Genomic DNA, 27687 nt, shown 5'->3' with positions numbered 1-27687 from the left:
TAACAACCAATCAACTAAAATCTTCACTATATCAATAGGTTCAAAATTTTCAGTGTAACTGAAATTTCAAGCACCCCCTTTAATTGTATTACCCACCATGTATTGAACTTTTTAACCACATATATATAGGGGGTATAGATATTTTGTTGCTACAGAAGATTTACATACACATAAAATGATCAACACATGGAAACGTCTAGCACAATCAATAGGCCCGAAGCAAAGGTGTGGACATTATAAACACATTAGGGTGATAAACTGATCTTGGAATACTCCTATATCAGCTATAACAATTGCCCTGGCAAGATCTGTGCTTCAGGTAAAAGATGTAAGTATCCATATTTCTCCATATATTTGCAAAATCCACTGGGTTCAGGCAAGGTGGAGACCATCCAATCCAGATTCTTTCTTGTTCATTGTTTCATGCAAACCTCGTCACTTGATGAGCAGCTTTTAGTAAATTTTCTTCAACAATACTTAACGTTCATGGTGAAGCGGACAAAGTGTTTACTAACGAAACATTCATTTATAAATAAAAAGAAAAAAATGGTGTACCCGATGCATGACCCAAGGAAAGATTCATCCACCATTGATGATTTTACTTCTGAAGAATGTAAATTAGTTATAAAATGTCTACATTTTAAAGGAAGGTCCCAAGTTTTTAATTGTCAAAGTTAAACAACTTGGTGAAAATAATCCTAGGTCACCAACTTTGGAAGCTTGCAATTGTCCAAATTCCCAAACCCTTGGGTTGCAACTTTAGTCCAACTGACTGTTCAACCTTTGTTCACCTCCCCCTTCACCTTTCAATCTGAACTAGTAACCCTAAACTGAATCTTTAATGGTTCAAGCAACAAGCATTAGGTTAATACACAACCTTTTTTATTTTTATAATTTTTAATTTCTTTCAAAAAAAAGAAAAGAAACACTTAACCTGAATGCGCCAAATGATGACCTCCATCTCAGTGCTTTGTGAAGAAATAGTTTACAAAATATAATTGTATCAAAATTATATTTCTGTACAAAAAAATTCACCAAACATGACCTAACAATTTGACAAACTCAATTTTGGCCCGACTACTGTAATAGGTTATCCTGCTCCTATACGTGGAGGGATGAAAGTTCCATCATCCCATGGCTGATAATTTTGGGAGTGACTGGCAAATCTATGAGTTCCACTTAAAACTTCCAAATTGACACACTACATGGGGATATGCAACTCAGGATCAAGTGAGATCAGATCAAACTAGAATTGATGGGTGTGGCCATATCCCAACTACAATGATTCATTCACCATTGACAGCAGTATCGATACCCTGCCTAGCTGCAAGCACCCTGTCCAGGGTTTGGTCAGGGACTGTGATACCAGAGGTCTCCATGTCTGCAACAATTGCTATGGCTGCGTCGAGTTCGCCAAGATCAAGACATAACAAGATGATTTCATCATACAAAGGGCTGCATCCAAACAAAGAAATATAAAGGCATTGGTAAATCAATCTGAAGGATCAGGCAGCTCATGATTGATTTAAGGCATATCTTAGAAAGTTGATCTTACCTCCCAAAGACATAACCCAGACTGTGTGTCGTTTGCAAGATCTTCAAGAAAGCTGAAGGGAGTGGAGCTTTAATGGCTGCACGAAGTATCATGGCACAATCCCCAATAGTTGGTGTTCCACCCAATTCAATAACCTGAAATACCATAATGTATCTCCATAATTTGGAATGCATACTTGAAAGGGTGCGTTGTAAATTCCAATTCAGCAGCCATTTCGGTTAGGGGACCAAACTGGAATGTTTGAAAAATTCAGTCTTAACTTTCTAGTGTTTATCCACAATGAATGTATTTGTAGACATATTATGAATATAGATAACTTACGTCCAACATAGTTCATTCTAAAAGAAATCAACACTTGATATGGGCCCAAGTGAGCAGAAAACTATAGAAAGTGGTCAGGTTTGTAAACTGAGCCCGAAGAAAGTGGCTCAGTTCGCCACCCCACCCCCCACCCCCTCCCCAAAACCCCCTCCCCAAAAAAAAAAAAAAAAAAAAACTTTGGATCATGCTCGAAACCAGGACTTCGATGAAATCCAAAAATTTCCAAAGAAAACCAGCAAGATACTGAAAAATTAAGAAATCTAAAATGAAACAAAATAGTACCCCAGAACATCGGTCCACCAATGAAACCAAAATTTCCCAAACCTAAATGAAATTAATAACTAATCTTTAAATTCAATGCTTCTTCCTTGGGCAATGATGAAATTAAACATCTAGGACTTATAGAAGCTTTATTTATTAGCTCATAGTTAGACATAAACCTCCATGAACAATGCAAAGAAGTCGATGAAAGAGAGGATCAAGACTGAAGTTGAAAGGAAAGGTTGTAAATGGAATGGTTCTAATCAGTATTTACAACAAGAAAGATAAGATCCACTCAAGCACCTACCAATTTGAGCGGACCAGTTATCAAGGCAAATAAACTCAGAATTAATGTAAGATAAAAAACAGTTATCACCATGCAAGAAATGAGTATATTACATGACTCGTTGAACTGAATCAAAGTTAAGAAGTGAATATCATCTCTCATTGAATTGAATCATTGAGTTAGGAAATGGGCGACCCGACCATAAATCTGACTGACTCCGAGTGGAAAATCAACTCCCTAGTTGGATTACCTAGCTTTGAGAATAATAAGGTACAACAACAACAACAAACACAGCCTTATCCCAACTAAATGGGGTCAGCTATTTGAGAATAAAAACAAGGTGAATGCTAGAATTGTTCCAAAGGCATCTTTTTCCATTTGAATTGACAGGGCTTTCAAAATTAGCTTTGAGTGTGGTTATTGGCATTGGAGATACCTTTTGATCTTGTTCTTCGATGCTGCTATCCTCAAGTACAGTTCAGATATTCTTTCAGCTTAGTTTGCTTTAGTTATCGATTTAAAGCAAAAACATTAAAAATAAATAAATAAAATAACAGTGACAATAGAAGATGAAATACGAAAATAAGGAAAATTATGCAGCGGTGAAAACATAATTTTGATAGAGGAAAGCAGTAAGGAAGAAAAAAGAGCACATGCCTTTTGCATTACTTTGATAGCCAACTCAACTTCCCATTCTTGTGACCATTTCCGAGGAGGCCTGTTCTTCAGTTCTCTCTCCCACGTCCAACCCCAAGCATCAGCTATGGTATACATGTCTGACACATCAAAAATTTTCCTCTCTCTCATCACCTTAAATGCCTCGTGTATGTCCTCAGGAAACCAGTCATCATCATCATCATCATCCTGTATCATGTAAGAGAGCTTAGGTTTCAAAGAAACGTTGTAGAAGAAAAACCAGTCTATTTCCATACCAGAGGTAGATGTTATTAATCAGTCATTCAGACAATAACTTGAGGGGGAAAAAGTGAGGTTCAATTTCATATAATGGGAATTCCAACTGCAATCTGAGACACAGGTCTGATAAGTAATTTCCTTTGAGGGCACTAGCATGCCTGACATGATTGCATGGGCTATACAAAAAATTAACCAAACCAGCAGGCCCCAGGAACAAAGGAAGACCTCCACCCCAAGAAAAGCCCCAGATTCATATAAGCAAATTCTGTTATAACCAATGCTAAATAAGTCAATATATATTCCAGCTTTCAACAGCCACTTTGTGGTATATTTACCCTGAACTATATGATTGTTCTCCAGTGCCATATGCCCTAATAGTTTCCTATAGGAAGCATTTGAAACGGTAAGAACACTCTTGGGACTGAATCTTGCATACTGCAAGTTCTACTCACACACTCCATGGCATGTAATAAAAATGTTTGGGTTGTGGTTCAAAATGTCGGACCAAGTAGTGCCAGGGTTAGTGTTACTAGATATAGTCTAATAAGTAGTAGTGAGAGTTCTGTCATTAAGGAGAAAGTTAGGTAGGGCATTTGTAAGTAAACATGTTACTGCAGGGTAGCAGTCTGGGTGGCTGCCTTGGATACTATTCTCGTTATTAGGATGTTTTTCATATATATCCTTCGTAATACAGGAGTAAGCAGGATTAATTTTCTACTCTTGATTGGAGTATGTTTATTTCAATGTATAGGGCTGTACCAAGTTGCTTTTCTCTCAATGAATTGATGATTATTTTTGCATTTTAAGCTGGATGGATTTGTAATGGTGATGCAGACATAGGTGGATACCCAACTATTCTTTTCCCTTCTTCTCTTTCTTTGATTTTTTCCTTGTGTACACATAAACCTACAGCATGACAAGTGATGAAACACCTTCAAAGTTATTTCTCAATTCATTTGGAATCACATTTAGATCTTACAGAAATTTGAATGAGAAGCAAAGCTTCTTGGCGTCCGACTCTCAAACCTCTCAAATCTGCATGGATGCTGGTTGATTGCACATAAAAACAAGATTGTAACCTATGATATTACATTATTACCTAATAAGTTCATAAAAATCTAGAGAAGGATTAACCTAAGGAAAAATAAAAATATGATACAGCAGAAAACATTTCTTAAAGCTTCCATATGCCAATGAAAAATTAAATAATAAAGAATTAAAGGATGGATGGTCCAATTTCATACCTGTACTCGAATTCGGGAAACTTTCCTCTTTGATTTTCTTGATGTGGCAGTTGTTTCATCAGAATCTTTCAGCAACTGGACACCAATCATTTGAAGAGGCTTAGAAGCTTCTACTTCCTTGTCCTTAACCCTGTCCCCCACTTGGTTCTCAGTCTGCTCAACTTCCTCTTCCTCTTCCTCTTCATCAGCCTCTTCGTCTTCAACCTCTTTGGCGACATCCTCCACAACATCAGTATCATCAGAATTATCAGCATCATCAGACATATCTTGAAGTTCTAAATTCTCTGGTTCAGTTTCCTTGCCATGGTCACCATTGATGCCTTCTCCAAGAAAACGACGCTTCCAAAATTCTGTATTTCCATCTTCCAATTTAATCCGTGAAATTAACTCATCCAACTCCTCATCAATCTGCAAGAAAAATGACGCTAAAATGACTTTAAAAAAATAAGAAAGACCTTTAGTTTTGTAGCATTGGCACAGGAAGGAAAGAGAATACACCACAGAAAGTCAAAATTAACTCATGAGATATAAACTATGATATGTAACTTAAACATGAAAATACACAAGAACCAAAATCGACACAATTTTGGGACACAGCAATTAACCTCCTCTTCTTCCTCTTCCACAGGAGGAACCCAAAGAGGCCGACCACGTGAACGATTTATTCTTCTTGCTTTTTGCACCCGTTGGTAAAGGACATTTCTAGTTCCATCAATGGGCAAGCCTTGTGCTTCTAACTCTTCCTTCAACTCAGAGACTATCATCTTACTAGCAGCTTTAGGCTTTAAAACATTTTGTTCAGGACCCTTGATAATCTTCTTTAACCTCTCCTCTACTCTGAGATAATCATATTCAGATACATTCCCAAGGGCTGCAGGTCCTTCATTCCAAAGGGTCTTCAGTAGCTTGCGATGGTATATCTTTGAATCATCAAGACAACGCTGTTTGAAAGAGGTTTCCATTGGGTTTGAGTAAATAAATCCAAGGGCATCAGGATCTAGAGGAGTTTTCCCTCTACGTGGTACCCAACGTTTGCGCTCACCTGTCAGACCCCCCTCTGCTATGTACCTGGGAATAATCAACGACTTCACTTCAGCAAAGGAATCAATCACAAAAAAATTAATGACACTAATTCGACAAGAAGAAAATAAAGAACCACAGAAACATTCCTTCAGTTCAGGTCTTCAGGATGAGTATAGCAACCAACTACGCTGGAGTTCTCACATCTTTTCGAAAATTTATTGTTTGTATTATTTTTTTATTTCTAATATATGTGGCAGCCTTATTCAATATAAATCACAGTGGACCACCTGGTGGCACTGAAGTGAATCATGAGTTCATGACAAATATGTTTATTCTCTTCCCCACGTGCAAAAAGGAGATGAAAATGAAATAAGTGATCCATCGTCTCATGCACTGTCCCTTCTCTTTGGCAAGTAGAATTCCTCCTTGTGGCAGTTTGAGGATGAGTGAGGAACTCCTCAAGAGGTTTAGAGCCTCCTAACCAGGTAATGATTTCAAAAAGCGTAGGAAAAATTATGGAACCAAGTTCCTCTGCAATCTTCTGGTGTGCTAGGAAGGAGAGGAACAAACAGATTTTGAATATATGTACCACACTACGAACATGTCAAGAGGAAGATTTACAGAGACCCATTCTTTTGCGTGTCAATACTCTTATAAGTCAAATGACTCAACAGGATTACTTTCTGTATACTAAGGAGGAGATGAAGTGCTATTGTGCCAACTCATACTCCATCATTCATTAATGTTTTGTACATGAGTCGCACCTAAAAACCTTGTGTGGTTCATACACCTTGGATTGTAGCAACAATTGGATATTATCTGTAGTATCTTACCATTCTGAAAAAAAAAAATACAGAGAGAGAGAGAGAATGAAAGAAGGAACAGAGCTTCCTGTGCCACCATTTGAGTTGATGAAACAGATACAGCAGTTAAAATTCTGCTGCACTAAAACTGTGCAGTGTTAAGCAAATAGCTTAGGGCAAAAATAGTACAAATACACTAGCCATTAGGTTTTGGTAAGCAGGCAAAAAATGCGCCCACTGTAAAACTGTATTAATCAGAAACCCAAGCAACAAGAACATGAAAGTTCAGTGCACCCAAAAGAATAAATAAATAAAGAGCAACCCCGAGCACGAGGCTCCCACTAAATTTGGAAATACACTTAACCAGTATGTGACAAAGCTTGATCTAAACAACCAGAACCTATGAAGAATGGAAGAAAAGAAGGAGAAGAAGAAGAAGAGCACAATGGAGATGGAGAAGAGGAGAGAGGGCGAACATGATAGGAATGGAATCGTTATATCATGGACAGCCCCTCCCTTATATTAAACAAGCAACCAACTCTTAGTAGGAAACCTACTAAGAGTCTAATTACAACAAAAGACTAACTGAAGTTAATAATAATGACTAACTGACTTTGACTCAGCTTAGACTTAATTTAGACAATGATTCAACTTAGACAATAATTCAGCTTAGACTTCTCCCATTCTCGACTTAACACTAACCCTTCATTCACCCCCTCACGGTACAATATGCAACACTCTCCGTCAAGTTGGAGTGTGTCTATATATATATATATATATATATATATATATATATATAAAGGCTCCAGCCTGGAATAACAAGAATAGATATTAATAGCAGAACCAGTCTTTAACATATATAGCAATCGTAGACGACAGTGAGCACACCAATCATCAGCAGCAATAGTAGAGAAAACTCTTCATGTCAAATAAATCCAGATAGCAACAAACAAAATAAGCGGCAAAGAACACCAAACACAATCCAAAATATCATAGCAGTAACAACATCATAAGCCCTTCTCAAGGAAGGCAAGTAGTAATCTTCACAAGAAGACAGATAAAAGTGCAGCATAGGTCGCCGCAAACCACTGATAAAAGTGCAACATAGGTAGCTACAAACCACTAGCAACAGTACAAGGTTGCTGGGAACCACAACCAATAGCATAAAGTTGTTGGGAACCACAAGTAACAGCAAAAGGTTGCTGGGAACCACAAATAACAATGTAAGGTCGCTGCAAACAAATAACAGCCTTTCTAATATAAAATTTTCATTGTGGACAAGAGCAGATTATACGAACGTTTAATAATCTTTAAATAAGTAGATGACACATTTTTTAATGACACAAATAGATAATAACTCCAATCTCCCCTTCACGTGCAGCATTACAAATGCACAAATAATGCATAGTATGCAATAAAGATAACTAATCATCATATGGCAGCAATAACCAGCATCATGAAAGATCAGCAGCAGCATAGAAACCACACAACCAACAACAGCTGTAGCAAATAAATCCCCCGGTCAGTCTGAGGCTAAAGTTCTTCACCACCAGGCCTCTTGAATCCAACTAATGGACACCCAAAGACCTCAACCACTGAAACTGGACCTGGCGGCAGGCTTATAACCAAATCTGAGTTCCAACTGGTTTCTCAACACAAAGGAGGATTATGGGGGAATAGTCTCTAGGGTTTGAATCGCCTAGTGAAGGAGAACCCTCAACCAAAATTCTAGGCCACTCGGACTTGCAAAAAATGAATTTGATCGGCTCCTAGTTGCAGTAGGAAATCTCCATATCCAGGGGAGTCACGGGTCTTATAACACCATTGAAAAAGAAAAAAAAAAACACTTTTCAGCCAGTGGTATACATAAGATCAAGAGAACAGCAGCACAAAAGCCACACCAGATAGGAGAACACAGCAGCACCATTTTGCAAGCAATAGAGATGGATTCCAAGACCACAGCCGCAGGGTTACTAGATGGAGAGGACAGAAGCAGCCATAAGGTGTAAAACAGCCTTCAAATACTCCATAGATGATCAGCATATCCGCATTGCAGCCACCAGGAAGAAAAATAAGACAATGAAATTAGCTTATGGAGAATAGCAGTCTACCAAGCCGACCAGCAGAACACACGAACACTCACCAACGTATGCAACTCAATGTATTCCCTCTTTTTTTTCTTTTTCCTCTTTTTCTTCTTCATCGCTCCGATACCATGTGACAAAGCTTGATCTAAAAAGCCAGAAACTATGAAGAAGAAGAGCACATTGGAGATGGAGATGGAGAAGAGGAGAGAGGGTGAACACGATAGGAATGGAACCATCTATCGTGGACAGCCTCTCCCTTATATTAATCAAGCAACCAATTCTTAGTAGGAAACCTTCTAAGAGTCTAATACAACCAAAGATTAACTAAAGTAAATAACACTGACTAACTTAGACTTACTCAACTTAAGACTTAACTTAGACTTCCCCCACTCTCGACTTAACACTAACTCTCCCCCCTCATGGTACAATATTCAACAAAGTACGTAAGAACACGAAGACTGGAGAATGATTACTATCTACTAGAACTAGTCAGAGTGAATGATGCAAACCTGGCAATGTAATCAATCTCATATCCAAGTTCGGCTTCTTCCTGAAGAGGTTCAATCCATGAGCTAACTAATGTCCTGTATTTTCTGCTCAATATCATGGCTCTAGATGGAATGGGTTGATTATCTTTAGCCATAACTTCTAAAGCTTCAAGCAACTCAACAATTCTACCTGGTTCAGAACATATATATAAAGATCGGTTCAGAACATATATATCAAATTTAAGTGCTAAAGGAGGAAACATCCTACAGACAGTGGGTAGAATCTTGATTGAAAGTGCTTTAAACTACCAGATTTTCGATAAAGAGAACTAGTCATTCTGTCGGCCTGTACAAATTTTCTTTATGTAAAGATACATGTGTATGTATATTTCTGTCCACTACATAGCCAATTTTTTTTTATTATTATTTTGTACAGATTTTATTATATTTCTGTTTTTTATGGTATGATCCAGCCCTTTTTTTCCTTTTTGAGTGGAAAAGCTTACCTAGGATTCACAATCATCTACTTACAGAATCTGTGCAACATAATAAAAAAAAAGGGCAGGATCATACCATAAAAAACAGAAATAGAACATCAAATTCAGATAAACTCCATGGAGTGAAGGAGACATTTGAAAACTAGGGGAAAAAAACATAGATTGCATTCAATGTGAAATGCTTGCCATTTCTTTAGGCACACAATGATATCTTAAGTAATCACAGGGTTACGAAGAACCAAAGTTCCAAATTAACTAAATTCTGCAGTGAAGATTGTAGGTCCAAACTCCCAATATTTACCATATATTAAGTTACTTCTGCTTGAAATTGCAGACCACAAAATCAGTGATTGTAAAAGAAACTTGTTATTCATACCAGAAAGTATGAAGGAGATTTTCCCCTCCTGCCGATGGTTGCCAATTGACCATTGTATAGACATGTTTTTTAAATAATAATGAGCATGATAGAGGCTCAAGCCACAAAACTAAATTCATTGTATGGATGTTTACCAAATACTAGAAACCTCCGCAACCCCCCCCCCCAAACAAAAAATAAATAAATAAAATAAAAGAATCCTATAGATGTTAAGGCGTCACTGATGTCTACCAGAGTCAATATAGACTCGGAAGCATTTTACATTCCAATGGCTCAAACTATGAGCAAATAATTACCATATTGGAAGTGATTCTTAACTTACTTAATTAGGCCTTCATGTATGCAACCCTGTCTCGAGTCAACTGTAGCCACAAAACTTGTACCCCCCCGCCCCCCTTTTTAATTTTCAGGACGGGTGTTTGAAGTTCAGAAAAACTTCAGTGATGTATGCAGATTTAATCTACAATAAAATAACTACAGATCCTAAATAAATTTAGGTGGCTTGAAAACATTTTCCTTATTCTTTGGTTCCAGAAAGGAGGAGAGGCTGCTAATGTTAATTGATTTGTGTAGTAAAGATGATGTAGACCAAGTCCTTGACTGTGACTCCAAGGTTGGTTCACAACTGGCCCATAATTTGGGGCTAACATTCCAGCCTGTTTGATCCTATTTCATCCTATCGAACAGCCTATTTTGAGCAGCATCTATTGGATATATCTTCCAGATTTGCAAGAATATTCAATGCCAGCTGTGTGGGGACTTTTGGGTATATATTGCCTTGCGGATGTGAACTTCTAAGTCCTTTTGAACAGCTTGCGTGGAGAAGAATCAGGGGATAATTAAGCCTGGAATTACAGTGATCTAGATCAATGGAGAATGAAGAAGCAGCCCAAGCCTGTCGAAGTTGTCCTCATTGAGCCAGCACACTTGGGCCATGTATGGGTTATTTTATCCCATTAGTCCACACAGGATTCTGTTCCATACAATTAGCAGGTTAAAAAAATTAAAAAATAAAAGAAAAAAAGATATTTTTCTTCCTAGCGTGGGAGCGAGTTCTAGGAGATTGTGGAGATCAGTTTCCTAATTGCATGGATGTGATTTTTACGAGATTATTTTCCATATTGACATGCTGATTTGTAGGAAGGATATCTAGTGCCAGCTGTATGAAGACCAAGTTGGAAGGTTGTATGGACTCTTTCTTTCCAAGAAGATATTGACCACAACTTAAGGAGGGATATTGCTTCAAATTTGATGGGCCCATGGCCAGCTGGTGAAGATCAAGTTAAAGACCCATATTGCTATGTGTGGAGGCTTTCTTTTTTTAGGAGAATATTTACGAGTCAGTTGTTATTTGTATGGGGTTTTATTACCTTGAAGTTAGTTTCTATTTTATATAGATTCCTTCATCTAATTGGTAGTTTCTAACTCTAGGACTCATTCTACTTTTGTTATCTAGATAGATTTACTTTGCATTTAGGGCCCGTTTGATAACGTTTCTGTCGTTTCTGTTTCAACTTTCAAGAAACGGCAGAAACATAAATTTCCGTTTCTAGAAACAGAAACGGAATTGAAGGTGTTTGATAGGTCATGTTTTCAAAAATTGATAGTAACCAGTGAAAGAATGGCCACAAGTCGTTTCCAGAAACAGCGCCTGGGTCATTTCTTGAACCATAAATAAGTAAAAATTTCTATTTCTATTTCTGAAAATAAGTGAAACGAAACAGTTTTATCAAACGCTTTTTACTCCGTTTCTGCTATTTCTGGAAATAGAAACGGCAGAAACGTGTTTCTTGAAACGTTATCAAACAGGTCCTTAGTTTTTAAATAGGATAATGTTCAGGTTGTAATGGACTTCCTTTCCACTCAAGGAAGAAACCCCCAATTTCTGTAATGACATTATAAATAAAAGACAAAGGCTGATATACAGCCAACGAGATTGAGAAAAGGAAACACAGTTTGTGCTTTGCACTGTGAGAGATTATGTTGAGACACCATTGGTGAGAGACCAAACGAACAGTGAGAGGCTGTGGCTGAGAGACCGTGGACTGAGATAGTCCCATCTCCCCCTTCCCTATCCCCTTCTTCTCTATTTTCTGTTTATATTTCAATCGATTTCATTGTGTGATCTGCTACATGTCTGCAATCGAAGTACCTTAAAATCTATTTTGGAATTCTGAGATTTTAACCTATCTTCTGCCATATCAGATATGGTTATGATTGGTTTCTGTGATTTGTTACTCGAATCTGAGATTTATTGATCGTCTTCAAGATCCTGCCTGGGTTAGGTCCTTCGTGATCTAGCCTTACATTATACATGATGTACAGCTTATGTGGAGAGGATTTTTCCCAGATTTTTTAGATCAGGTGGGGTCCATTCCTTGGGAGATAAATCACAATCAGAAAGCTGCCTTGCATGGAGATAACTTGAGAACTATTGTGTGGGTCCAAGGCCGGCTAGTGATAGAAGAATCTGGGTGCTGCTTTCTTTCGTAATACTAAGTTACTATTTTTATTAGTTAGGAGTCTTTCATTCCTAATACTTAGTTACTATTTTATTTATTTATATTTATTTGTAATCATGAAGACTTAGCCAACAAGAAGTCCACGCATGAATTACTATTTTCACAAATACAAGCTGAAGTTACATCTTAGTGTAAATGAGTTGTTGAAGGAGCAATACCAACCCCCTTGATAAAACAAGATATGCAGTATTCCTCCTTCATGTCCTGTCCGAAGTATTTGAAATACGAGAAAGAAGTATGGAAGTAGCATTCAGGTAATATTTCCAAAGGGGTAGCAAATGGAACTTCCAGTTCACCAATCATTGATGGTTCTAGAACCGCTATGCCTCATGATTTGAGATATGAAAAAAAAAAAAAAACCAGTTAATGAAAACTAATGTTGTGTGATGCAGTGAGATGTGAGACCTATGAAAGGGTGAGAGGCCCAGGGAAGAGTGAGAGCCTCAACCCATCATCCTCCTTCTTCCCACTTCTTTCCTTTCCATCGATTCTTCTTCCTTTCTTCCTTCCTATTTCCCTTATTTTTTGTGATCTGAGACATCAATCCACGGACTGTGCTTCTACTGTGTTGATGAAAACTGGGCAGCACTCAAGTCCACAGATCTTCCAATATATCAGGCCATTCAGGCCCACCTTTTGAGGTCCTATTAGGGTCCTCCTATAGGCCACTCAACCAGGACTTGATGGCCATCAGAGTCCTGGACATCGAGATATCCAAAATCTCCCTATATCAGCCCTAAATCAAGAACAGGTGCAGAGTCTGTTTCAGCCACTATTTCAAGCTATTTTCTGAGATTTATCTCACACAGTGGTCCTCTATGTTCGTTGATAATCCCTGTCGTTACAAGTAATTAATGTCCAAGATCTTGAGTTAGTTATTTTCTCAGTTTTGAGTCTTTTGACCTAACCTGTGACCTACCAGTTAGGAGGTAATTATTCTGTTTTGCTGTGTTTTGTGTGGGACTTATTACTGCTATTGTTGGGTATTAATAACATATATCAGTGGCCCATTTGGGTACTGTTTGTGTGGCCACAATGTGGTTTCATACCCTGTGATCAGACCTAATATTAGTACTTTTGGGTATTGTTTGGAGATCCTAATGGGTTTGGGTAGTTCTCTATCTAACCTTACATTGAAAAAAAAAAGAGGAAATAATTTCTTTGAACATAATGAAGCAGACATACATACCTTCCCGACATAATGCCCGGAGATACAAAGAAAGTGGATCCCCAAAGTTTCCTTCGTTATGTAAAACTGTTGTTCCCCCTTCAAAGTTCTTAAGGGCACGAAAATGCCTGATAGCCTCTCGTACAACGCAATACTTGGTAAAGCATTCCACCAGCAACCTGTTTAGAAAAGTATTATACAACAGTTAGTTTTTCTTTTCTTTTTTTTAAAAGGCACAAAAATTAGGCTTTCAAGTTCCTCTATAGGAGGTGGTAGATTGAGTATTGGAAACTCCAATTTTGATCTATGCTACAGAAGCAACAGTGATCTTGTACATTGTTGTATAGATGGCACTAAATCAGTGTTTTAGCACAATTGATTGAAATCTTACGAAATCACTGAATTCGGATACAGATTCTTAATTTTTACTATGCAATACTAAATTTCCAAGAGCCACAATATATTATGACTAAGGAAACTATTCTATCCTCAATGGAAGTGGATTGTGCTTACGCATATGTTTTTACATTGGGTTGCGAACGTTTATGATCTTCAACCATCATGCCAAGCAATTCTGCTACATCTTGAACGCTGCAGTCATGAAAAAATCATTTAAATAAATATATTAAGATTTCCATGGTAGAATGCCTATAAAAGTATGACTCACCGATAACTACCGATAACTACCACATGCAATTGAACCAATGATGGCCAATAATGCCTATTTGTTCATTACTAAACGAATGTCTTAGCGAAAAACAAGTAAGCAATGGTAAGAAACTGAAATTCCCATGATCTCTTTATATATTTTCTGAAGTCAAGTATTCTGTTGGCTTAAGAATCAACTGTGTTAAGCTACAGCAGATGATCAAGTGGTAGAGGAGGAGGCTTTTGTTCTTTGGTTGAAGAATCAAACTGATAAAAACTAATTTGGCCAATCTCTAGATTTGTTTATATACCTATTATCAAGATATTGGAGAAGATACTGTACATAACAGTTTAAAGATACTTCAAGCAGAATTTCAATCGTAGCAAGCCCTTACCGCGATCAGCCTTTACCGATTAGACTGAGGAGAGGAGGAAAAGGGAGGAACAGAAGACTGACACTTTTAGGCTTGTGGTATAGTCTCCCTTTTAGGGATTAAGGGGTGTCTAAGGTTTGATGGGAGCCAAAAAAAAAACACTCCAGTTCAGTGAAGGTCAGTGGTTATGCTAAATAAATTACTCTGCAAAGAAAAAAGTTAAATATTGTTGAGTTTTAGGGGTATTTTAGTCCATTCGATATCAGTTATGTACTGTTTAGGTTCAGCCCAGGGTACAGGGGTATTCCTGTCCCTGCTTAATTATTTGAATAATATATGTATGGAGGAACTAACCTGCGGTTCTGGTCTGAGCCACAGGTTAGCTTCCCACACCTTGGGACTGCTTGTGACTCTCGCCTCTCTCCTTTCTTCTCTCTCCTTCTTCTCTCCTATTTCCCTTGGTTTGATTACAAGATTATGTAATTGTACCAAATATAAAAGGTAAAAGACCTAAAAGTAGAATGTTAGACAAGTGTCATATAAATTGCCATCGAGGCATGAGGACAAACTCAACTTTCCATTTCCAGAATAGAGGAAACCCTGTTCCAGGGATCCAATGAGGGACTTTAAAACCAAATCATTGAATCAAAATCATCAATCCTCCAGTTAGAGAGTTAAAAGCCATCAATATAATTTCATTGATGCATCTGAGGGCAGTATTTGATCAATTCATTCACTGCTGTGCAGCTTGATACGTTAACTGTATAACAATTAACAAGAAATGATTAAAGTATTGGTATCAGGTATCGTATCAGAGGGATGATCTTAAGAGATGTATCGTATAGTATTGTATAGGGGAGATGCAAGATACGCTAAGGATATGCACGGAAATGGACAACAAATGCATGGACGTGCTTATGATACGGTTTTAAATCATAAAACACTTTATTATGCGATATGGGAATATATATCAGCTTGATGCGAGGACTAAGGAAAGAAAAAAAATTATTTGAGCACCCAAAAAAAGAGATATGCAACTTTATCGTTTTTTGCACATATCTATTTCAATCCATGGTTTGAACACAATAAGTCCCTAAAACATGTTGAAATGGTGAATATTAGAGTCGTTTTTATGTTAGATGATTTCCTCTAACTCATATCAAAGAGAAAAATAATTTTCCAAGTCCTTCGGGTGCTCTAAGTTTCGTATCTCACTCACGGTTTCTGTTTTACAGGTTTAAAATAGGCGTATCTTACCTATATCGGACAGCACCAGACTGTACCAATCCCATATCGAATCATATTGGACTGTATACGTTCTGTATTGGTCGATACATACACCTTTTGAAAAATAAGTATCTATCGGACCATATCGACTGGTTATTTTTACCTTCTAATAACAGGTAGCAGCTTATGTATGAGGTCATAAGTCATTTATTTCATTATTTAACTGGCCAACTAGTAAACCATTCAAGGAGTATCTATAAACTTGTTGACCAATCATTACTCAGGCAATGTAAGGACGTGCAATGGTAATGTGGATCAGATTAACATTGCCCACCCACAGAGAGAAAGAGCATAAGTAGAGTAACAACCAAGCGTATATGTTAGGTACATTCTTGATTAGATACGACAGAGAAAAGAACTGTTGAATATAAAACAACGAATGTTGTGGATATCATTCACCATATAATACACTAGCAAGTATTCCTTTGAAGCAAAATTTTTCTATATTGACAAAAATGTCAGCAACCACAACCAGAATGTGTTGAGATGACCGTAGTTAGCTTTATTCTTACCTTGGTTCATGGTTTTAAGTATTGGTACGTATCGTACCATATCGGCCAATACGTATCTGTATCGGCCCTTACCGATGCGATACATGGAATTTTTAAAACCCTTTCGTATCGATATGTATCCTACGATACATACCGATACACCACCGATACGATACGCACCGATACGTACCGATACTCTATGAAAAAAATAAAACTGAGTGAAATATACGTTTCGGTGCGATATGTACCAATACAGTGCGCTACGGTCATATAATGGCCAAGTTAGGTCATTTTTCAAAAAAACACGATTTTTTGAGAGGTTTTTGTTCCAAAGTTGCTGTCAGCCATATTTCTCTCTAACTAAAGTGAAAATCAAGGTTGGGAACAAGGATTTTACATTTATGGGACAACTACAAACTTTGAATTCTGTGCGATACCCTCAATTTAGTGTTTATGCATAATACATGTTATCAATAGCTTTTTTTAACAGAATTTTTATGCAAAAGTATATAAAAAAGTGTTTCCTATCCATTTATGTGCATATCTTTAACGTATCTTAGCGTATCTCCGATACGATACGATATCCTTCGATACGTATCTTAATTTTGACCAACCGATATGGCTACCGATACCGATACTTTAATCCTTGCTTTGGTTAAGTTCTATTATATACTATTTACCGCAGTAAACCTTTAGATAGGGACGCTTAGTCAGATTGTCTTGTAGACAAGGACGCCTAGTCAACATTATCCTACTTTCCTTATTTAATTCATTGTAATCTTCTTATAAATAAGAAAGATCTCTGTCATTACTGACAAGTCAAATCATTCTCTAAATCTATGATTCTCAACTTGGTATCAGAGCCAAAAACCCCTAAAAGTTCTTATTCCTTTTTTTGGTTTTCTTCTCCACCCCTGGGGGCCCTCGCCTCCTAGTCTAGCATGGTAAGCTAAACCCCGTTCCATGCAAACCTAATCTTAACTCACCGCGCCTTCCCACCTCGCCTACACCGCTGCCAGTAAGACTCCCTGCACCTTGCCCATAGTTTTTAAGGCGCTGCTAAGGTGTCACCTTACCGGCGCCTTGTCCCTAATGCGGTCTAGAGATGATAAGGCAGTGCTTCGCCTTACGTGAAGTGGCGCCTTATGGGGTTTTTTTTTTTTTAAACATATTTTAAAATTACTTGATGAAGATTCCAAATATAGATTTTTTATTGGTAGGTGTATGGTTTTGTTAACACTTGAGATGTATGGGATCAGCTTTACTCCACCAAAAATAAATAAAACAAAAACACGATTCACAAACAGGGTTTGGATTTTGTTAAGGGTTTTAAGAAAGGGTTTTGAGAAGGAATCAAGGAACAAGGAAGAACCACTGATTCAGGCGACCATTTTGCTCCGGCAGCGGTGAGCTTCATTCTTCTTTGACAAGAGTAGAAATATAGTGGATGACCTTAAGGCTTAGGCACTCACTTTGGCATCATAGAGATAAGTATAATAAATACTTGTATTTTTTATGTCTTCTTTTCTTTATATTTATAATTTTGTTTCATAATTATGTATTTATATTATATGTTAATATTATATGATTGATGATTGATGAAGATGAACTTAGTTTATTCACTTTATTGATTTGTTTTCTTGATGAATATCTTACATTGGTTTGCATATGAACTGTTAATATTTATTTAACATATGAGTAATAGGATTCAACTAGGATTTGAGCCAAATAGATTGGTTTTATAAAAAAATTACACAAGAACGCTTTAGTCAATAAGGCGACGCTTTATGCCCGCCCTATCGCTAAGGCGCTCCGAAAGACCCTCAAATGCCTCCGTTGCCTTACCGCCTTAAAAACTATGACCTTGCCACTACTTGTGTCTTCTCACACCCCGATGTTGTCTGTGCCTTGTCGTCCTCCGTTACGCCTGTCATCGCCGCCCTCGCTGTTGCCTATGCCTCGTCGTCTCCTACCATTGCCGTTGCGTGTCTCATCGCTGCCGCCGCCTCCCCCTCCTACCACTGCCCGCCTGCATTGTGCCTACTTGCACCTTCGCCTGCACCTGTTTGTGCCTGTGCCTGTGCCTGTGCCTGTTGCTACCGTGCTCTCTTTCCATATGTGCTTTCTCTCTCCTTTAAGCTATGACTACTGTAAGTAATGATGCTAAGGATGTTGTGGCACCTATTGAGGCCCCTGATGGACGTTGTTCAAGTACTCAAACCACTCTTCATCCTGGACCCATCAAACTTAATGGTCAGAACTACCTCACTTGGTCTCGTGCCTGTCTTCTTACTATTTTTGGAAACAACTTCTCTGGTTTTCTCACTGGAGACACTCCTCAACCGACTGATCCTACCACCGCTAACATCTGGTTAGCCAATGATGCCATTATTATGTCCCTTTTAATAAATTCTATAGACCCTTGTTCAACTCCACTAAGGATCTCCGGGATGTAGTGAAGCAAACCTATTCTCAGGGAGGGAATTATGCTCAAATCTATGAGATTCGCCGTATTGTTCATTCCACCACTTAGAAAGGGTTGTCTCTCTCTGCGTAACAGCTGGATTTCTATCATCCAGTCTCTATGGCCTGCCCTACTGATGTTGATACACTTCAGACGGAGCATGAAATGGAACGAGTATACGACTTTCTGGCAGGTCTTAACTCCGAATATTATCAGATTAGGGTACAGATATTAGGTCGTGAGACTTTTCCGACTCTTCTCCAGGCATATAACTTGTTTCTACCTAAGGATCATCGTCACTCTGTTATGCTACCCTCTACAGTTCCTATTTGGTCTGCACTATTGGCTACTCCAACTACAGAAACCCCGTCCAAGGGTTCTACCCCTCCTCGGGAAACTGTTCAGTGTGATTATTGTGGTCATCCCGCCATACTAGGCAAACATGTTGGGAGCTCCATAGCCATCCCAAGGGTGGCCATAATAGCAAAATTGGTAAACAAGGCACCCAGGCCCATCTGTCTGAGTCTATTGACAATACCTCCACTACTTCACCATTCTCTCGGGATCAAATGGTTGCCCTTAAGCAACTAATGACATAGTTAGGCACTTCTCCTGCTCCTTCTCCTGTGTCCAATCTTGCTCAAACAAGTAGTTTCCTGTTTCTTCCTCTCATTCTCCTTTATGGTTACTTGATTTGAGTGCTACCGATCACATGACAAGTAGCTCTGAGGTCATCCATACATATATTCCTTGCTCCGGTCGGGATAAGGTATGTGTGGCTGATGGTTCCTTGTCCCCCATTTCTGGTAAAGGTTTCGTTTCTTGTACCTCTACAATGTCCCTACATTATGTGCTAACATTGTTTCCATCTATCACTTAACTAAGGAGTTGAATTGTTCTATTCACTTTTTTTTACCCACTGCCTTTTTCAGGATCTGGTGACGGGTGCAACGATTGGGTATGGTCAGGTCCATGATGGGCTCTACTGCTTGGATTCTCCACCAGCTATGCCTCCTCCTAGTCCTATGGCAACGCATACTCTCCGTTCTGACAGCTTTCTCTCTCAACTCCACTAGTGGCACCGTCATCTGGGACATCCTTCTTTTCATATTTAAAGTCGTATGTTTCTTACTTTAGTTAAACATTGTGGTTTGGACCAACTTAAGTGTGATGTTTGTGAGTTTTCCAAACATACACGCACCTCTTACTTTCCTACTGAAAATAAAAATGTTATTCCTTTTTCTATTATCCATTCAGATTTGTGGGGTCCTTCCCGGACAATTGATAGGAATGGTTTTCGTTGGTGTACTACTTTTATTGATAATTGTACTCGTCTGACATGGGTATATCTGTTGTATAATAAGTCTGATGCCTTCTCTTGTTTTAAATCTTTTCATGTGATGCTTCGTACCCAGTTTGATGCCATTGTACTAGTCCTTCATAGGGACAATTGCATTGAGTATATAGATGGGGAGTTTCAGGAATACCTTGATTCTCAGAGCATTCTCTCCCAAACTTCTTGTGTTAGGACCTCTAAACAAAATGGGATTCCAGAGCACAAGAATTGTCATCTCCTTGACATTGCTCGAGCTCTAATGTTTGCTACGTGTGTTCCTAAATATCTCTAGGCCGATCCGTTCTTACTGCTACCCACCTTATTAATCGGTGCCCTCTAGTGTACTTAACTTTAAGCCTCCTAATGTAGATTTGGGTTCTAAAGATTGAAATCGAATCGCTTAAGGCCCACAATAGAGTAGTAACTCAAATGGTAAGGAGTAATGGCAGTTCTGTAATTAAACTGAAATTTCTAAATACTGGCAACTTGTAATTAATGGGCATCAAGTGAATAAAATGCCCACGTTAGTGGAGAGGGAAAATTTGTAAGTGAAAGAAAGAAAGGACAGATTAGAATAAAAGAAGAAAAGGAGGGGGGGCATAACTAGAAATTTAAAAAAAAAAAAAAAAATGAATAAGACCTAAGGGGGGAAATCGTGAGAGAGGGATTAACCTTCTTCTTCAACCTCAGCCAAAGAAAGGGGCAGAACTCAAGTGGCTACAATGGAGGTATCTTCTCTAATTCTTGTCGGCTGAGCATGAAACTTCAGGCGAGGGCTGAGCACCTACTGCTCTCTTAAATCCAGCAGGTACGTGCCCAAAAACAGCACACAAAGAGGAGTTATAACACCTGCAACTCAGAACTAGTGATACATGTGAGGTCAGACATGCAACTCGTTGATCTGCTCACTATGGAAGAGGGCTTTGAAGGACAGAACTCAAAAGGTTTTGTTCGCATATGGCACCCATACATTTGACCCAAATCCCAGGAGTAATCGATGGGATTTATTGGTTCAGCAATACTTCTCGTAAACCTGATATGATCGCCCAGAGCAGGGGAGGGGAAGAAAACTAGATATAATAAAAAGGAAGAAGAAGAAATAAAGAAGAAGTAGGAGAATGGAAGGGAAGAGATTAGACAAATTTCAGAGAGGGAGGAAGAGGGGTTCGGCAGCCATGGTTTCAACCAAAGAAACTGTCTCATTCAATTTCAATTCAAAACTTTAATTCTTCAAATTTGAATTCTTCTCCATTACATGGCTATATAAAGAAAAATCAAAGCATATCATTGGAAGTTAATTAAAATGGAAACTAATCTAAATTGGCAACTGAAATAAAAATTCGATTTCCTACTAACTTGACCACACCCTACACTAACAATTAAAGGAAACAAATGAAATTACTAATTATTCCCAAATCATTCCACACCCAACTACATCAACCCCAATTTCTTTTCTCCCTGATCCTACAATTGTTTCTAGTCTTCCTCCTCGGGTATTTGGATGTGTCTGTTTTGCCCATAATTCCTCTCCTTCAAGGTCCAAGCTTGATCCTCGGGCTCTAAAGTGTGTTTTCCTTGGTTACTCGGCTTCTCAAAAGGGGTATAAGTGTTATCAACCTCCTACTCGCCGCTTGTACGTCACCATGGATGTCATTTTTATAAGTCTGAGGTGTATTTCATGTCACCTCTTTAGGGGGAGAGTCTTGAGGAAGAACCTCCTTTTGTTATTGATAGGTCTCCTATTCAGGGTATGCCTCCCACTCAAGGGGAGCCACCAGATTAGCCTGTAAGAGATGTGATCACTTACACTCGAAGGTCCAAGGAGCAAGACACCACCGGTAACCAGCCATACCCCTCTGAGGCACCTCCATCAGATCCACCAGTATTAGGTAATACTTCTCCCATTATTGATATTGTACCTGTTACTTCTTCAGAGCCTCCCACACTTGATATTATACCTCTTTCTCCTACTGTGGACGATATTCCTATCGCTGTTAAAAAAGGAGTTTGTTCCTGTACCAAGCATCCCATCTCCAATTTTGCTTCCTATATATCTTTATCTGCCTCCTATAGGGCCTTTGTTTCTTCATTGACTTTTTTGTCTACTCCACAGGGTTGGAAGGAAGCCAATGATCCGAAGTGGAAAGCTGCAATGGTTGAGAAAATGCTAGCATTGGATAAAAATGGTACCTGGGAACTTGTTCTTCCTCCTCAGGGAAAGAAATTAGTTCGGTGCAAGTGGGTGTTTACGATCAAGTAGGAGGCTGATGGGACAATGGTACAAGGCACGTTTGATTACCAAGAAACCTTTGACCCAGTTGCAAAGATAAACTCTATCAGGGCATTGCTATCTGTTGCTGCAAATCTGGGATGGAATCTCCAACAACTGGATGTTAATAATGCGTTCTTGAATGGAGACCTTGAAGAGGAAATTTATATAGATGTTCCTCCTGGCTTTGCCACTCCCTCTAGTGCCGAACGTGTCTCCAAGTTGAAGAAGTCGTTGTACGGTCTCAAACAGTCTCCTCAGGCATTGTTTGGCCGACTCATGAAAGTTGTAATAAGCTTTGGATATAAACAAAGTCAAGCTGATCATACCTTGTTCACAAAGGCGAAAGGTAACTAGGTCACTGCTCTGATTGTCTACGTCGACGATATTGTGATTACTGGTAACAATGATGAGGAGATCTCTAACCTTAAGGCCTTACTAGCGGCAGAGTTCGAGACTAAGGATCTAAGACCCCTTCGGTATTTCCTTGGGATTGAAGTGGCTAGATCTAATAGAGGTATCTTCATTTCCCAAAGGCAGTATGTTTTGGATCTCCTTATTGAGACATGTATGCTTGGGTGCAAGCCTGCGGATGTCCCTGTGGAGGTCAATCATCAACTGAGTAGTGCAACGAGTGACTATTGATGAAGAGCAGTACCATAGAATTGATGGTCGTTTGATCTACCAAGCCCGATATTGTTTATGTTGTGGGTATTGTTAACCGTTTTCTTCATAATCCTAGGACACCTCACCTTGACGTTGTGTACCGGATCCTACGGTACTTCCGTACTTGAAATCTGCTCCTGGAAAAGGTATTTTGTATTCTAATCAGGGGCACTTGAAGACTGAGGCCTTTACTGATGCTGATTGGACTATATCTATTGATGATCGACGATCGACGATCGACCTCTGGGTACTGTACTTTCCTTGGAGGGAACTTCGTTAATTGGCATAGAAAGGAACAATCCGTGGTATCTAGATCTAGTACTGAAGTTGAGTATCGGACAATGGCCCAAGGGATTTGTGAGCTGGTTTGGCTTAAGAGCCTACTAAGTGATCTCCAGTTAATGTTGAAGGTCCTATGCGTCTATATTGTGATAACAAGGCAGCCATCAACATCGCTCACAACCCCGTTCAGCATGATAGGACCAAGCATATTGAGACTGATAAACACTTCATCAAAGATAAGCTTGACTAAGGGACAGTCTGCATTCCCTTTGTTAGTACTGCAAATCAATTAGTTGATGTGTTTGCTAAGGTTGTTCATTATAAGGCATTTCATCCTCTCGTCTCCAAGTTGGGCATGTATGATGATATATTTGCACCAACTTGAGGGAGTGTTGAGATGACCGTAGTTAATTGTATTCTTACCTTGGTTAAGTTTTATTTTACTATTTACCGCAATAAATCTTTTAGATAGGGACACTTAGTCATCATGTTATCTTACTTCCCTTATTTGATTTATTGTAATCTTCTTATAAATAAGAAAGACCTCTGTCATTACTAACAAATCAAATCATTCTCTAAATCTCTGATTCTCAACTGAATGTATTTATTCTTCATAAATTTTTTTATGTTTTTGGTCCCTGTATGCTATGAAGTAAGATAAGAGTAAGACATCCTTGTATTTTTATTATACAACATTTTGATATAAAAAAGTAGATACCAAAATAGCCTTCAATGAGGCAGAATATCTAGATCATTACAACTATTTGGATTTAAAAAAAATTCACATAGGAACAAAAATCCTATCACTCCATTTGCATCAAAGAGAACTTCCAAAGTCTAAATACAATAACTCACATCTACATGGAATTGTTTGCACACTAATTAAATTAACCAAGAGTCCAAGACTGAACATCTAAGACAATTAACACACTCAACAGGGGGAGGGGGACCTTAAATTTTACAATTTCAAGAAAAACTAACAGGTAGATTTTCGAGCAGAAATCAATAAAATAATCATCAACAGTTAATGCAACAGATATTACCGGTCATATGATTCAGCCCTGGTATATGCCTGAATCACCCAATTATATGTCTCTGTATTAGGTTTCATATAGCCTGCCATACAAAATAGTAATTAGCATTATAAAACTGAATACCTCGAATGTTCTGTAACAAGGATACTTGTGGACAAGTTGTTGTCATGGAAGTGTTATTTAAGTTGAAGGTGTGGAGGCACAGCCTGAAGACCATACTTTTCCTGCCCTTACACACCACATGGTATATCTAACCTCAACCTTTACGTTCACATAGTGGAAAATGGAAACCTAATCTTTAAACTTCCTATACATATTATCGCATAACCCCACTATTGGTATATTGACTGAGGGCATAACGAAAACTTGAATGCCTTATCACAAACCTCTGTATTTCATGAACTATGAAAACTTTCAATACAAAAACAGGCACAAAACAAAATTTTCTTTAACTGCTCAATACTGAAAACAAAGTCCAAAAACACTAGTAGTTCTTATGCACCAAACGTTAAGAGCCAATAGTAAACCTTCTCCATATTCCATGTTCTCAAATGTTGAAAAAGCTATCTCTGGTATTCCACAAGTAGCCTACATGAAAGAAATAATAAGTTATGATTTAGATGGTGCCATATGTGAAAACCAGCTTAACTTCACAACTAAAAGCCTGAAATAACACACTCGTAAACTGTAAAAGAAAATTGATGCAACGCTTTAAGAAAGTTTTTATTACCACAGTTTAGCAAGAGAATTTGAAAACTACACAAGACAGCAAGAAATTTTGAACGAGGAAATTAAACATAAGAACTTCACTGTTAAGAAAGTGACACTGCTTCCTATTCTAGCTTGATTCTAATTACGATTTACTCTAAGAAACATTAGTTTAACAATCCACGGGAATGCTCCCATCCAGCTACATTTACTACCTGCCAAAAATGTCTTTAAACGGAGAGATGTTGACTTTGTTATAATTTAGTTCCAATCTCTTACAAAAGTCTTCAGCTAAAACAGCTCAAACTTGGTTACAACAGTAACTATTAAAGTCAGAAACCTTGGATGCATTGGTTGTGGGGGACGGTTGGGGAGGAGAAAATATCGAGCAGCATCAAAGTATTTTAAGTCTCTGTGGGATATGAAGCTTGGCAATCACAATTCACAACAGTTTTCCCATCAAGCTTTCTTATATTTGATATGTTCCACTATTACAATATGAGTTTCATGAATCAAGATTCAAAGCTTTCACAAAACCCAATAACAAAGAATTATACAAGATTCATTTTCAGAAGCTGTTGTTTTGTTGAACTTTTTTAGGAAGTGTGGAATTGTATATAGTGGCATTTACCTCTAAAATTGGCATATTTTGTGGTTGATATGCTTGAGAGGGTGTCAAAAGACTCAAAACAGTTGACAATACCATTTGATCATAAAAGTATCAATTCCAGTATGTCATCAACACTACAGGGACCAGAATCCTGCCTCAAATTCCTAAATATTACAACAAAACTATTCTTGCTTCCATCAGTCCTCTTTTGTTTTCTTTTATTTATTTTTAACACATGTAATATTATCTGCGCTTTCGTGATGATTTGTTGATTTTTTTCTGTTCCACTCAAGATACTCCGTGATGAACAAGATCACCCTTTGCAAAGAGATTCACTCCAATCAGATTCCCTAGGCTAGTTTTATGCTAGGAAAATTTTCTGACCCTGTAGAAACATTCTGGAAGGAACAAACAGACGTTTTAAGGCACACTTGTGATCTACCTGTGGTTTCTATCCATTTTTCTATCATGACATCTTTGTCGAATTCCAACAACTAAATAATACTTAAGATGTATTACATTCACCAGAAATCAACTATTATTAGCAATTAGCAAGTGCTCATGGAGGCAGCCCGAACCAGCATCTCAAACAGTCAGAGAGTCATATTTCACTTACTTGCACACTAAGAAGACAATTAAAATGAAATGTGGTTGCCATTCTGCCAGCAGCCTCCATTTCATAGGCAATGGTTAAAGCATTAGAATGATCTCCAGCTTTACAGTCTTCCTCAATTATAAGATCATATAATTCATCAGTAGCTCGATATCCAGCTTCAGCACCTCGAAGGAAAACCTTATTTGCATCATCCAAATGTTTGTATCTGATAAGCTCCTCTGGTTCAACAACTTGGTCAACTTAGAACAGCCGTTTCAAAAAATTTCTGGATCTTAAACGACAATAGGTTGATAATTTTGTAGTTCATACCAACAAGAACTAGCCAAGCTTGGCGGATGTCAAATTTTAAGTCTTCCATTGCCGCAAGAATTTCTAAGCCTCTGGCAGCATGACCTTTAGAACCAAATAAACGAATAAGTGCAAGAAACGTTTCGTGTAGAGGACGAATTCCTGCACTCAACTCCCTTCGAAGTGCCTGCATCTGTAATTGAGTACAATCTCCAGTATAAGAATTAAGAACAATTTTTTAATTTGCAAAATGCAAAATTACCATTTAATTGAACAAAAGGATGTAGATAGCTACCGCTCCTTCAGCATCGCCTGCAAGTGTATGGGAGACAAGCAAGCCATGGAAGGAACGAGGACCGGGGCTGAGTCCAGCTGCAATCATGTCATAAATGACTTCAGAAACACCGGCGACATCGCGACTGCGAGCACGTTCCATTAGCTCCTCCATGAAAACGAATCTGAGACCTTTCTCGGAAGTTGAAATTGAAAGAGAATATGAAGAAGAAGAAGGATCGTCGCTCTTGGACGATTTCTTTTTCCTGGTTTTCTTCTTTGGAGCAGCAACCGCAGAGACAGTAACGACATTCCTGTAACTAAGAGGATAGATTGAAAAGGAAGAGGAGGAGTGAGCTTCAGCTTCTCCGAAGGGAAATTTTAGAGGGAGAGAAGCATAGCTTAAGAAGCCTGCCATTTATCCCTTCTGCTCCTTGGAAAAAAAAAGGATAAGATAGAAAATACAGAGTAAGGAGGGGTTTATGGGGAAGCCTCTAAAGGGTATAACGTTCAACAAAAGTTGAGAAAAAGAATTATGTCTTGTGGCGTGGCTCTGCACCCAGACACTGGGGCGTATGAAATTACCATCCACTCATTATGAATTAAGAAATTGATGCCCCTACATGTTCTATCATTGGCCCTGCACTGATGTGGGGACTAAGTGAACAAGGCAAAGGTCTCTTGCCCTTTTTAATTTATAGAATTTTGGGGATGGTTTTCCCATCAGCCTTGTTCCATTGATTGAGGCGTTGTAATGGTGTTGAGAGAATATTGGGAATTATATAGGGGTATTAT

General features: G+C 38.3%; 1 protein-coding gene across 1 annotated transcript; it reads right to left on the bottom strand.

The window, feature by feature from the left end:
* Positions 1-939: 939 nt before the first annotated feature.
* Positions 940-27362, bottom strand: LOC122091774. The gene is made up of 13 exons (XM_042661904.1): positions 26915-27362; positions 26641-26812; positions 26332-26549; positions 24925-24985; positions 24407-24479; positions 14060-14137; positions 13568-13725; positions 9005-9173; positions 5188-5650; positions 4583-4990; positions 3081-3287; positions 1556-1689; positions 940-1455 (listed from the first exon to the last, which is right to left on the bottom strand). The coding sequence occupies exons 1-13, from the start codon at positions 27308-27310 to the stop codon at positions 1287-1289; spliced, it is 2706 nt and encodes a 901-aa protein (XP_042517838.1). The 5' UTR covers positions 27311-27362; the 3' UTR covers positions 940-1286.
* Between the last annotated feature and the right edge of the window lie 325 nt (positions 27363-27687).

Source organism: Macadamia integrifolia, chromosome 10 (genome assembly GCF_013358625.1).
Source record: "Macadamia integrifolia cultivar HAES 741 chromosome 10, SCU_Mint_v3, whole genome shotgun sequence".
Lineage (NCBI taxonomy): Eukaryota > Viridiplantae > Streptophyta > Magnoliopsida > Proteales > Proteaceae > Macadamia > Macadamia integrifolia.
This window is presented reverse-complemented; position numbering and strand designations above follow the sequence as displayed.